Genomic DNA, 14,526 nt, shown 5'->3' with positions numbered 1-14,526 from the left:
GGCCCCTGGGAAGTCGTCAGCTTGCAGAGGTCTCTGCCCTGCAGACTGTGGACTTGGCCGTCCTCATAACCCCATGATCCAGTCGATGTCGCCAGCCTGCCACCTGATCCAGAACTGTGAGCCATTTTCCGGAAGCAAATGTCTCTGTATTTACATATGAAGGGGCTTCAAAAAATTCATGGAAATGCATTCTATTTTTTCAATCGCTTTTTGAAGCGTGTGTGTGTGTGTGTGTGTGTGTGACTGATTTTGCTCCTCTAGACATCCTCCTTAAACTTCATCTCTCAGACTTTGGACATGGGGTCAGGAGAGGCCCGCCCCTGGAGAAGGACATCATGGTTGGCAAAGAAGAAGGGCAGCAAAAAGAAAAAGCCCTCGACGAGATGGACTGACACCGAGGTTGCGACAGTGGGCTGGGCCATAAGAAGCCTTGTGAGGAGGCCGCAGCACCGGGCACTGTTTCCTTCCGTTGTACACACAGCAGCAAGACAACCCAACGAAAGACAACGGTGAAGCGATCGTCCCAGACTCCTTTGCAGGCGGGTGTGGTCACGTGACCAAGGTCTGGCCAATGGGGTGGGAATGAAGGCGATGGGGCCCCTTCCAGGTCTGACCCAGGAAGTCTTCCCATGACAACCCTCCAAGCTCCAGGAGCGGGGCAGCACCATGAAGGGGAGGGGTCCTGGGTGTGTACCTCCCAAATAACTCAACCTGGACTGTGATGTGAGCCAGGGGTCAGCTCTTGCTATATTGTTACAACTGCACATTAGGAGCCCTGGTGGTGGAGTGGGTTACAAGTTAGGCTGCTAACTGCAAGGTCAGCAGTTCAAAACCAACCGCTCCTCGGGAAAAAGATGAGGCTCTCTACTCCTATAAAGAGTTATAATCGCCAAACCCAGAGGGGAAGTTCTACCCTGTCCTATAGTGTCACTGTGATCCAGTATTGATGGCAGTGAACCTGGTTTGGTGTGTTTGTTTATTTGAAGATCATTTTATTGGGAGCTCTTACATCTCTTATTACAATCCACACATCAATTGCATCAGGCATATTTGTACATATGCTGCCGTCATTCTTTTCTAGACAATTACTTTCTATTGAGCCCTTGGGATCAGCTCCTCTTTTGTTCCTCTTCCCTCCCCCCTCCCTGCCCTCATAACCCCTTGATAGGTTATGAATTATTAGTATCTTCATATCTCACACCGACCACTGTCTCCCTTCCCCCATGGTTTCTGCTGTTCTTTCCCCTGGAGGGATGGTGGTGGTGGTGGTTGTGTGTAGATCATTATGATCGGCTTCCCCTTCCTCCCCTTATCCTTAACCCCACCCCCACCCTTCTCCCTACCCGTCTGGTGTCGCTATTCCCATTCCTGCTCCTGGGTTGCTTGTGTCATGAGCTCTTATCTATACCTGTGGACATGCCCCAGCCCAGTCCAATGTGAGAGGCATCACTGGAGCCACGAGAGTGAGGATGCCTCAAGGAACCAGAGGAATGTTGTGTGCTTCATCGGTGCTTCGCTGCACCCTGGTTGACTCTTCCCAAGCCTGGTTTGGTTTCTGAGAGATGCACTTTGTTCTAGCAGCTAACATTACCCCCCCTGACGGATGTCATATCCTAAGCAGCCCGGGCTCTGCAAGGATTCAGCACCAGACTGGTGATTGGAACCCACACAGCGTCTCTCCCCAGGGGAAAGGCCTGATGCTCGACTGCAAGAAAGATCCTGGTTATTAAAGGCCATTAAGTCCGTTCCAAATATGTTGTGCATAGCGACCATATGCACAGCAGAAGGAAACACCACCTGGTCCGGCGCCGTCCTCACAATTGTTCTGATGTTTAAGCCATTGTTGCAGCCACTGGGTCGAGCACATTAAACTTTAAAAGGAAAAAAAAACTTTTTTAAGCTATGGGTGGTCCTACCCTGTCACCTGGGTCACTCTGAGTCAAAACTCAAAAGTTGACTGGGAGGGGGTATGGAGGGTGGGGGTTTGGGGAGCAAACAATGAATGAGGGTGGGGGGATTAGATTGGCTTGTGATGACATATACGCAACTCTTTTTAAAAGCAATTCCATTATGGACGAGCATGATAGGTGAATCCTACATCAAGAAAACTACTAACAGGAAGGAAGGAAGGAAGGAAGGAAGGAAGGAAGGAAGGAAGGAAGGAAGGAAGGAAGGAAGGAAGGAAGGAACCAAACTTGACTGATGGCTACCATGGGCGAAGGAGGAAGCTGGTGCTGAGGGGCCATTGAGTTGATGTTGATGGTGGTGGGATAATTGGGGAAAGGCTCTCAAGTAGCTGTACATCATGAAGAGTCTGATGGCCGGCGCTGAGCTGTAACCTGTAGAAGATGTGCAGAATTGGAGCGTGTTCTGTTGTGACTATTTGGGCGAACACTAAAAGAAGGATTACAAGCGATCATCCTAGTTTTGAGGCTAACAACGAGTCCAAGAAAGAAAATGTTTCAGGATTGCTGGTGGTGATCCTTGCATAACTCTTCTTGATAGGACTGGATCACCGCATCCTCGGGCATGTGGGTGAAGTGCCGAAAAGAAAAAAACACTTTAAAAAATAATAACAAAACCTCGACTAAACGATGCTCAAGAACAGGCGGGTGGGACTCACTGGAAGCAGATTTCCCAGAACACGGGCTCCTTTCTTCAGAAAGTCGAGCACAGAAAGCCTCATGCATCCCAGGTGGATTCTTAAAAGCAAAAGTAGAAAACCAGACACCTGTACACCTGCGTTCACTGACACTGACAACATTGAACGATGTGCCCTCCAGCAGGTGGAGGGGGAACAGCATTCCTCCGTGTAAACAGGGGAAGACGCTCACTCTCTCACTGCTGTCCAGGTGGTTCCGACTCACAGCAACCTGTAGGTCAGGGTAAAACTGCCCTGTAGCTGTCTAAGATGGTAACTCTTTTTTTATTATTTAAACATTTTATTAGGGAATCATACAACTCTTATCACAATCCATACATATATCAATTGTATAAAGCACATCTGTACATTCTTTGCCCTAATTATTTTCCAAGCATTTGCTCTCCACTTAAGCCCTTTGCATCAAGTCCTCTTTTTTCCCCTCCCTCCCTGCTCCCCCCTCCTTCATGAGCCCTTGATAATTTATAAATTATTATTTTGTCATATCTTGCCCTATCTGGCATCTCCCTTCACCCCCTTTTCTGTTGTCCATCCCCCAGGGAGGAGGTCACATGTAGATCCTTGTAATTGGTTCCCCCTTTCCAATCCACTCACCCTCTACCCTCCCAGTATCGCCCCTCACACCCCTGGTCCTGAAGGTATCATCCACCCTGGATTCCCTGTGCCTCCAGCTCCTATCTGCACCAGTGTACAACCTCTGCTCTATCCAGACTTGCAAGGTAGAATTCGGATCATGGTAGTGGGGAGAAGGGGAGGGGGGAGGAAGCATTTAGGAACTGGAGGAAAGCTGTATTCTTCATCGGTGCTACATCGCACCCTGACTGACTCATCTCCTCCTCTAGATCCCTCTGTGAGGGGATTTCCAGTGGCCGACAAATGGGCTTTGGGTCTCCACTCTGCACTTCCCCTTCATTCACTATGGTAAGATCTTTTTTGGGGGGATGATGCCTTATACCTGATCCCTTCGACACCTCGTGATCTCACAGGCTGGTGTGCTTCTTCCATGTGGGCTTTGTTGCTTCTGAGCTAGATGGCCACTTGTTCACCTTCAAGCCTTTAAGACCCCAGACACTATCTCTTTTGATAGCCGGGCACCATCAGCTTTCTTCGCCACATTTGCTTATGCACCCGTTTGTCCTCAGCGATCGTATCATGGAGGTGTGCACCAATGATATGATTTTTTGTTCTTTGATGCCTGATAATTGATCCCTTTAGAACCACATGATCACACAGGCTGGTGTGTTCTTCCATGTGGGCTTTGTTGCTTCTGAGCTAGATGGCCGCTTGTGGTGAAGGAAGATAAACAAGCGGCCAAGACGGTAACTCTTGAAGGGAGTCGAAGCCTCGTCTTTCTCCCAAGGAACAGCTGCTGGTTTTGAACAGCTGTCCTCGTAGATCACAGCCCAATGCCCAACCACTAGGCCACTTAGCAGCCATAACGAGCAATGGAGCTAGAACCCCGGGCACTGAGTGGATGGCTCTTGGAAACTCGCCGCCTGTCATCAAAGTGATAAGCGCTGTCTGACCACACTGATAGGGAAAGAAGCAAATTCACAGAAACCAAAGAAGATTGCTGGTTACCAGGAGATAGCCATCAAATCGTTGCCAGTCCTAGCAACCTGACAGCAACTGCCCCTGTGGATTTCCCAGACCGTAACTCTTGACGGGAATAGACAACCTCATCTCTCACCCACGGGGCGGCTGGTGGTTTCAAACAGCTGATCTTGCGGTTAGTAGCCCACCTCTGAACCCACTACGCCTCCTGTGAGAGTGGGTGAGGGGGCGGTGACTTGGTGTAACGGTGGTGGAAGGATTTGGGAAACAAGAGTGGGAAGAACCACCCAACTTAAAGATGATCAGCAATATCATTGTATTCAACATGTAGAAATTGTTGTGATATTTAAAAAGAAAAAAGGATTCCTGTTAGTTTGTTGTTGCTGCTGTTTAGGGCTGTCAAGTCAGTTCTGACTCATAGCAACCCCGTGCCCGACAGAATGAAATACTGCCCGTCCCTGCACTGACCTCACAATAGAGGTTAGGTTTGAGCCCCTGGTTGCAGCCACTGTGTCCACCCATCTCATCAAGAGCCTCCCTCTTCTTCACTGCCCTTCCGCTTTACCACGCACGATGTCCTTCTCCAGGGACTAGGGCAACGTGTCCAAAGCATGTAAGACAAGTCTTACCATCCTTGCTTCCAGGGAACATCTGGCTGTGCTGCGTCTGAGACAGATTTCTTTGCATTTCTAGAAGTCCACAGTACTTTCGAAATGCTCTGGCCAGAACCACAGTTCAAATGCACTGATTCTTCTGTGAGTTTAGTATTGACAGTGTGTCTGTTCGGGGGTAGACTTCTCATCTTCCACATGGGTGACCTGGATTAGATTCCAAGCCCATCTACCTCGGCCCAGCCTCCACCTGCCTGACGGCGTGGGACTACAATGCTGAACATGCCTCAGTGGGGGCTTCTACACAGAGACAGACGAGGAAGAAAGGCCTGGCAATCTACTTCTGGAAAACCAGCCAATGAGAAAAAACCCTGTGGATCACAGCCATCCATGACCACCATGACCTTGGAGTAGCAACTGAGATATATAGCTCTCTGTAAGCCTCTCTCTCTCTCTCTCTCTCTCTCTCTCTCTCTCTCTCTCTCTCTCTCTCTCTCTCTCTCTCTCTCTTTCGGCTTCAGCCTTCCTGATTGCTGACCTAGAGAGCTACCGTAGCACTGCCATGTTTTTCACTGACCTTGGATCCACAGGACTTCGCACCCAACAGCCTGAGATCTTCCTGCATTCTGCATCATTGCATGTGGCTGCATGAGTCCAAAGAGGGACTGATGAAGTAGTATCAGACTTATGGACTTGAGTTAGACTGGGCCAGGATCCTTTCTTCTTATATAATTAGTCCTTGATATAAAGTTCTTACACATGTGTGAATGTTACTGGACTTGTTTCTGTAGTCAGCCGACCTCACACAAACACCAGTCACTATGGTTTCAGCGCACCTTGCTATCATGCTTAACTCTCACACAACTCCAAGGAAAAAGATGCTATCGACATCTGGTAGATAAGACGCCTAGGCCTCCGGTAGGTTAGGTGAGGTTTGGGGTGGTGGTTTTTCTTGTTTTGTTTTCTTTTTTCCCTCCTCCAAGACCACAGAGGTAGAGAGGACCTGACTCAAAATTCAAAGCAGTCTAATGTATAAAAAGCTCCTTTTGAGCCCCAATAAAATGATTTGGTTTTTTTTTAAAGACTCTTTTAAAAATTCAACAAGAATAAAAGGCCAGTGACCCTAGAGGAAAGCCAGAACGTGGGCAAGCGATGCCAACAGATATTGTTTCACAGAGAGAAGAAGACAAAAATAGCTTGTGAACATATGCAAAGAAACCCAGCCTCCTGGCCCAGAATAAGAGAGATGTAAATGAAGCCACAGCCAGTCCCCGGTATTGCCCATTTGTCATTATCGAGTTGGCAATGCTTCAAAAGCTTGACAAGAGAGCAGTCTGCTTTGGGGGGGAGGGGGGGTCACTGAAGACTCCTTGCTAGTGGAGGCTTGATGGGGACAACACGCGCGGGAACAGTCCCATTTGGAGAACAATTTGGCAGCATCGGCCCAAATCACAAAGGAGCCCTCGTGGCACGGTGGGTTGTGCGTTGGGCGGGCTAAGCACACGTTCAGTGGTTCAAAACCACCAGCTGCTTCCTCAGAGGGGAGAAGAGGGTTTCTAGACCCGTAAAGAGCTACAGCCTCAGAAACCCACAGGGGCAGTTCTACCCTGTCCTGTAGGGTCGCTGTGAGTCGGCATGGACTCGATGGCAGTGAGTTTGGTTATTTTGAGACCCAGTTCACACAGGCACATACACTTTGACCTGAAGAAAACCCAACTTCTAAGAATTATCAGACAGAGTCAAAAGCCCCAGCTATCTACCCATGGAGTACGCCTCGGGTGAGTCTCCTGTGACCATCGACCGGGGATGTGAACAGCGTTGCCGTCATGCAGTGTCTGAGAATGTGAATGACCGCAGATGCAGTTAGGCTACACACCTTACCACGTCATCTCCCTTTTGACCCATTTTAAATTTGTTCTGGTTTTTATCACCTTCTACTTTCTTTTAGACTGAGTTTTACATTGTTTTACTTAGTTATTGCTGTTAGTAGCATTTTGGGTTTTTTTCTCTTTTTCTGTATATAAAATCGAGGATGAGTAAATCTATAGAGGCAGTAGTAGCAGGGTTCATGGTTCCTTGGGGGTCAGGCAGGGGAAGTTGGGGGAAAATTGGGAGCCAATATCAATGAGTACAAGAAAGAAGAAATGTTCTAAAACTGATTGTGGTCATGATTGGAAAACTCTTCCTGTATGATATATGAAGTATGTGCCACTGAAACTGTGTTTTTTAAAAAGGAATTATGTTATAGAGATTTGTAGGAAAATAAGAGTATGGTATCATAATACCACATTGGTGATGGGCAGGGCCAGGGCATTGACCCCACTAGTAACAGCCCTCGGTGACAGAGTAGACCTGCCCGTGCATTCTCTGGCTGTCGTATTCAAGAGGACAGGTCTCCAGTTCTCTCTCCTATGTAGCCACTGAGTGGACTCCAGCCGCTGACCCTTCGATTGCAGCAGACTGCTTAACTGTGGTGCCACCAGGGTAGCACCAAGAGCACTTGGCTGTAGCCAGGCACCATTCTAACTTCTTGAAAGAAACTCCTGTGTCCTTCCCAGCACAGCTTTGCGATAATGATTTCATATTCCCATCTCACAGGTGAGAATGTTGGAACAGAGAGGTGACATAGCCAAAGTCTCACAGCAGAAAAGCCGAAAACAAAAAATTGCTGAACAGGGTTAATGATTGAAGCAAGCTTGTTTTAACGGTAACTTAGAGCGACCCGGGCATCCACCATAGAAAGGAGGTGAAATAATTGATGAGGTGCCCTGGTGGTACAATGATTCAGCGCTCAGCTGCCAACCCAGAACCTGATGGTTTCTGCCCACCCAGGTGCCCCAGCGCAGGAACAACAGCCAAGAGGGCGCAGGACCAGGCAGTGTTTCATTCTGTTGTGCACGAGGTCGCTATGGGTCGGAGCCTACTCAATGGCACCTGACCACCGCAGCTGCCCCACAGAACAAAGACCTGGTGGTCAGCTCCTGGGAAGCTGAGGGCCTAGCACACCTCCGGGGCAGTCCAACAGTTCACTCATACCCAGATGGTACAATCATCACCCACAATCAGTTTTAGGACATTTTATTCCTTTTGGAGTCATCGTTATTAGCTCCCCATTTCCCCCAACCTCCCCTGCCATCCCCCAGGGAACCATTCACCCAGTTAATAGAGTCACCATCCTGGATTTCATACACAGAGGGAAAAAATTAACTAACTACAATAAAGTAAAACCAAGAAAAATCTCTGAACACTTGAACACATTCAAACCTAATGTGTTTTTTTTAACTGGAACAACTCTAAAACGGGTTAAAAGGGAGATCAAATAAAACGTGACACTATGATCTAACTATGGCTTGACAGTATTCCGTGTCTGATGGCAAGGCTGTTCACACCCCTCCAGGTTAGTCGGAGGGAATTCACCGGAGGCTTAAACCCCGTGTGGACCCTGCAAATGGAATGTGGGCTTCCGCTGTCATCCATCGCCTTCTGCAAACCGGGTGTTCCCAAGAGACAGATACTCTTGGTGGGAGCAGACAGCCTCCTCTTTCTCCCTCAGAGTGGCGGTGGGTTTGAGCAGCCAACCTTTCCATTAGTGAGTGGCCCAGTGCCGTGCCACCAGGACTCCTGAGTTAATGTGTAAACCAAGCAAACAAACAAATCCCACTGCCACCATGTCCATGCTGACGCATAGTGTTTCTGAGACTGCAAATTATCCTGGGAGCTGACAGCCTCCTCTTTCTCCTGCTGGGTTTGAACCTACCATTTTTCAATCAGTGGCCCTACACCTAACCTGCAGGGCCACCAGGGACCATTGAGTTCATGTCTAGAAAGCACATAGTCAGCAAATGGCCCAGATCGGAAACCTTCTCAGCTTCACCGGCCAGATTTTTTTTCTGCCACAACCACTCAACTCTGTAGCAGGATGCTGGAAGCTGCCACAGACAATGCATAAATGACTGGGCACAGCTGTGTTCCAATAAAACTTTATTTATAAAAACAGACAGCAGGCCGGATTTGGCTGTCTGGTTAGCCCATTCAGTGTATCCCAAAGTGGGCAGTACTGCTCCCTGGGCGGGCACTGGAACTCTCCAGGGAGTCTACAGAGGCAAATCCCTATATTTTATCCTGGATGGCCTATCGTGCAAAAGCTTTCCATTACCTGGAAGCACTGAGTAGGAAAAACATTTTGGGGAGGGGGGGAAAGAGGTCAGTAGACCCAATAAGTTTGGGAGCCTGTGCAAATGCCTAATCACAGAGATCACGAGATACATAAGTGTTTGTCACATAAAGGGAATGTCGCCAAGCGATGGTTTCTAAAGCCGAGGGCGGTTTCGGCCAGTTGGTTTGGAAAGATTCCCAACAAGACCTTTCGGTGAGTCCGCGGAGGTCCCGGATGCTGTTTCTGAGCTAGGGGCGATGGGAGGAGTCCCGGAGAATATGTGCCCATATCTACTCAGGCGCAGGAACAATAGTGAGGATGGCGACGGGATCGGAACGTGCCTGTTTACTTCTGTTGCGCAAAGGATCGCTACACTCGCAACCGAGTCGACGGCACCTCACAACAAGGTACCCATTCCCATTTGCCTATGTTTGCATAAAGAAATTCTGGAAGGATCTAGGAAAGTATATCATTCTAAGGAGGGGAGGGAGACAGGAGGAACTTAGAGTGAACGTTTCCCCAGGACAATTTCAAATATACTTTTTCTTTTTTAATGAACTATTTTATTGTGCATTAGGTACAGGGGTGATACAGACTGTATGTGTTTTCATATCTACACCATGCAAATGTATTGTTTGACCAAATGATTCCACAGCTGGAGGCTTCTACTGGGTTTGATGCCTCACCCACCCCGCCCCTGCCCTCTGCGGACCTGCAGGACTCTCTGCAGAGAGGGTCGTCCTGGGCATGGTGGGACGTTCAGCAACACCCCTCGTTTCCACTCCCGTGATGCCAGAGGCTGAGCGCCCCCCACCACACATGGCTTAAAATATTCCCAGATCACCAAACCAAATTCAGTGCTGTTGAAGAGATTCTGACTCCTAGCAACTTTACAGGACCCAGAAGACCTGCCCCCATTGCATTTCCAAGGCTCTAAATCTGAGCCGGGGAAGACTGCCTCGTCTTGCTCTCTCACAGGAGCCGCGGGGGGACTCGAGTCGCCAACCTTTGCGTCGACAATGGAGTGCAACACCACGGGGCGCCTTCTCTAAGGGAGGCAGCCAGGAAAACCGCAGGGAGCAGTTCGTTCTGCTCTGCCACACACGGGGCGCCTTGAATCGGAATAGATGCAACGCAATAGGCTGGAGCCCCAGTGGCGTAATGGTTAACGCATTGGACAGCAAACTGCAAGGGTAGGGGTTCGAAAGCACCAGCCCCTCCGAGGAAGAAAGGCAAGGCTTTGGACTTCCATCAAGAAGTCTCAGAAATCTACAGTACAGGGCCCTGTCCTGCAGGATCACTATGAGCCGAGGTCCACTCTATAGCATTGAGTCTGGCATTGGCTTTTCTAAGCAACCAGGCCTCCAGCAGCCTCTGTGCTGCCCCACCCAGTCCCTGCTCTGGGTGCCAGCAGTACCACCTTCCCTGGAGCTGGTAGTGGCATTGCCCTGGCTTCAGTGCCTGTCCCCAGCCCATGTCTAATCAGCCCCCTCGTCCTGGCAGGTCTTCCCCACAATGACTCTCACATTCGCCCTTTCCTCTCCACAGCCCACACTCAGTCACCCATGGCCAACCAGAGGGCAGCTGGAGCATCTGGGTGTTCGCCATGGCCACCAGTGGCCGTGCCCTCTGCTCTCTGGGCCCAGACCTCAAACAGACTGTCCATCTCAGAGACCTGCTCCAATCTGACGTTCCACCAGCCTGCCCAGTCACTAGCTGCAGCCACCCCAGTTTAGAGCATCCAGGTACCTGTCCCAGGGCCTTTGCACTGGCAGGCCCTCTTCCCCAGATCTGCACAGCTCATCCCCTCACGTTCCCCAAATATTACCCTCTTGGTGAAGTTCCCAGACCCTCCATTTGAAAGTGCGGCCCCTGCACCTCCAACACCCCTTTATTTCTGTCTTCTCCAGAGCATAAGCCATCCCCAGACAATTGAAACATTTTTTTATTTCCTCGATGTTAGGCTCCTCCACGAGAATACGGACACCTCAGAAACTGGGTTTTGTGTGTGTGCTGTTCCCACTGCTTCCAGTACCAAGAACAGGGCTTGGATGGATGGATGGAAGGATGGATGGACAGATGGGTGTGTGGGTGGATGGATGGATGGATGGATGGATGGATGGATGGATGGATGGATGGATGGATGGATGGATGGATGGAAGGTAGGTAGATGGGTGGGTGGGTGGGTGGATGGATGGTGGGTGGATGGATGGATGGGTAGATGGGTGGGTGGTGGATGGATGGATGGATGGTGGGTGGATTGTGGGTAAGTTGATGGATGGATGGTAGACAGGTAGATGAATGGGTGGATGGATGGATGGTGGGTGTGTAGATGGATGGATGGATGCCGGGTGGATGGATAGTGGGTAAGTGGATGGATGGATGGATGGATGGATGGATGTTGAGTGGGTAGATGATTGAATGAATAGGTGGATGGTGGGTGGGTGGGTGAGTAGATGATTGGATAGATGCATGGATGAATGAGTGGATGGATCCCCTACACATCCCCACTGTGCACAGTTCTCACCATGGAACTTGGAAGGAAACAAAATGGGCAGGGGCAGGAAGGCGCAGGGATCCCAGATGAAAGGGAGACCAGGAGAATCCAGCCCCTCTCCCTCTGCCACCTTCCACACACCTTCCTCCTCCTGCATAATGCCTCCCACTTATAAGCAACGTCTTGCCTTCACCCCAGGGCCTCCCAGCCCAGAGGCTCTTCCTGCTGTCCCAGCCCTGACCTTACAGGCCTGGGGTTGTCTGCTTCTGTCTGCGCCGGCTGGAAGCAGAGGGAGCCAGGCCATGGACAGAAATGTGGGCATCCCATGAAAGCTGGCCCTGGCTCTGACACTGGGCTTTAGGCCGGACACATGCAGGGGGTACGACGTGCAGCCCCACTAATGTTTGTTGTTGAAGTATCACAGAGAGAGACTCTGTGTCCTCAATCCCTTGCCTAGTCCATAGCCCGGCAGGTCCAATGGCTACTGCCTCATTCCCTGTGAGCCTGCCACATGGAGGGCAAACAAATGTAGGTAAATTTGGGATGGCACTGAGGTCAGCAGGTTGGTCATGGGGCAGGCAGGCCCGGGCTGTTCCCTTCCTTTTGGGTGGCCCCGTCCTGGACTGGGAGGGTAGGGAGCCAAGGAGGAACAAAGGGCTCCTCGCCTCCTCCACCATCGCATGACTTTGGGGGAAACCACTGAGGACCCCCAGCCTGGAGAAGTGGCTTCCCTTCCCTCCACCCAGATGGCACCTCAACCCCGACCCTGGGAGGACAGTGCCCCATCCACCCTGCCCGCCTTCCTCAGGGGCCCTGCCACCTCCCAGCAGCTCCTCTCAGCAAGGCCTCCGACCTACAAAGCATCCCTGAGGCCTGGACAGCAGGGACAAAGCCACGTCCCCTCAAACCCCATGGTAGAACTGCATCCTCTCAGACAGAAGAGCAGATTCACGTCTGCTCAGACCAAGCCCACTGCCATCAAGTTGATTCGGACTCACGGCAAGCCTATAGGCCAGGTAGAGCTGTCCCTGTGGGTTTCTGAGACTGTAGCTCTTTATGGAAATTGAGAGCCTTGTCTTTCTCCTGCAGAGCAGCTGGTGGTCTTGAACGACTGACCTTGCAGTTGGCAGCCCAACAGGTTACCCACGATACCAGCAGGGGCTCTGTGTGCTCAAATCATGCTCACTGCCCTCACATCGATGATGAGTCACAGGGACAGGATAGTGTCCCCTCAGACCTCCAGGGCAGGGCCTTGTCCCCTCAGATCCTAGAGTAGGGCCTTGTCCCCTTTGGCCCCAGGATAAGGTCTTACCCCTCAGACCCCAGGCCTGGAAACTGGTACCACTCACCCAGTCCTGCCCTTTGTCTCTACCCAGCGCCCTGCCCCCAATGCCGCTGCCTGCTCTGCAGAGGGTAGCCTGAGAAGAAGCTGGAGAGAGCAGTCAGCATGCCACCTCCCCCACTCCACCCGCACTCAAATAAGGATTTGAATATATTTCCTGAGCTGGGGCGCAGCCCCTGGACCCCAGGCCCCTGCAGAATCCTGGCGGAGAACCAGCAGCTAGCCTGGGCCAGAGCCCCTGGGCAGCCAGCCATGCTCTGGAGGCACAGAGGCTGGAGATCCAGTGCAAGGACTGCAGCCCCCCAGGCCCCAGGCTGGGGCAGGAAGCCAAGGGGAAGGAAGATTTGAGGGGAAGGAAGGGGCCCGGGGGCCTGGGAGGAGTCACATGTCACATCTAGGGGAAGAGGGGGGAGGCCCCTCCCCCAAAGCCAGCCGCTGGGGTCAAAGGCATCTAACAGGTCAGGCCTCCTGGGGGCTACCCTCAGAAGACCCCCTCTGGGAAGTATGAACCCCACTGGAGTAAGCCCAGAGTTAGGAAGAGTTAACCCCTTCTTGGCCAATCCTCAATCGGTTGCCTGCAAGTGGGGCCTGTGGCCCCCATGGGCTTTCAAAGCAGTGGATCCAGAAGCCCGTTTTCCCCAGCGCCTCTGAGTGGGTTTGAACCACAAACCTTCCGGCAAGTCGTGGAGCTCTTGCTGAAACACTTGTACTCCGAAGGGTGGGGGGAGGGAGGGGGCAGCCTCTGGGCGCCTAGAGGGTTAGCCCCAGTCTCTATGAGGTGCCTCCGGACTGGGCCACCGGGCAGCAGAGCACACAAGCCCCTGGGGTGCCCTCCCCCCATCCCTCCATGCACCAGGCAGCGGGCCTCACCTGGGACATCTGGGGGCGCAGGTTGACCTCGCGCAGGTTGATGGCGTGGGGCAGCAGGTTGTTGAGCAGTTGGCAGAGCAAGACCCCATCCCGGAGGGCCTGCGCCAGCTCGCACACCTGAGCGCCATCCCAGGTCACCCGGTGGCTGGGCGGCAGCACCCGGCACTGGATCAGCCAGTGGCTGCACTGTCGCCACAGCTCCATGGCTGCCGGCCGCACACCCTCGCGGCCTCCGCCACCCGCCTGGGAGAGACACACCGAGTCCACCACTTCCTCTTCTCTGCCTGTAACTGTCGCAGAGGACGGGGCGGGGAGGAGGAGCATGGGGTGGGGGAGCACCTGCCACCGCAGAGCTGGGCCCTGCCCCCTTGTACGTGGGATCCGGTCCCTCCCTCCCCACTGACACGACACAGGCCTGGGCACTATGAGTGTGTGTGTGTGTGTGTGTGTGTGTGTGTGTGTGTGTGACTGTGTGTTTGCGAATGTGTGTATGTGAGTGTGTGTGTGAGAGCATGAGTATTTTTATGTGTTTATGAATGTGTGTGCGTGTGTGTGAATGTGAATGTGTGTGAGGGTGTGTATGTGAGTGTGTGTGTGTGAGAGCATGAGTATTTGTATGTGTTTATGAATGTGTGTGCGTGTGTGTGAATGTGAATGTGTGTGAGGGTGTGTGTATATGGGTGAGTGTGTATAAGTGTGTGTATGAGTGTGTGTCTGTGAATGTGTGTGGGTGTGTGTGTGGGTGTGTGTGTTTGTGGATGTGTATGAGTTTGTGTATATGTGTGAATGTGTAGGTGTGTGAGGGTGTTTGTATATGGGGGAGTGACTGTGTGC

The 14,526-nt window shown here is 51.5% G+C and overlaps 1 protein-coding gene across 3 annotated transcripts in view; it reads right to left on the bottom strand.

Annotated features, from left to right (window-relative positions):
* VAV1 (vav guanine nucleotide exchange factor 1) overlaps positions 1-13,896 on the bottom strand; it is an 84,020-nt gene extending 70,124 nt beyond the window's left edge. For all 3 annotated transcript variants that reach the window (XM_075535777.1, XM_075535787.1, XM_075535792.1), the window contains exon 1: positions 13,693-13,896. In XM_075535777.1, the coding sequence (XP_075391892.1) occupies positions 13,693-13,896 (204 nt within the window). The remainder of the gene's footprint in view (positions 1-13,692) is intronic.
* Positions 13,897-14,526: the final 630 nt, after the last annotated feature.

This window comes from Tenrec ecaudatus, chromosome 1, assembly GCF_050624435.1.
Source record: "Tenrec ecaudatus isolate mTenEca1 chromosome 1, mTenEca1.hap1, whole genome shotgun sequence".
Classification (NCBI taxonomy): Eukaryota; Metazoa; Chordata; class Mammalia; order Afrosoricida; family Tenrecidae; genus Tenrec; species Tenrec ecaudatus.
Note: the sequence above shows the minus strand (reverse complement) of the source record. Positions and strands in the feature narration are given on the sequence as shown.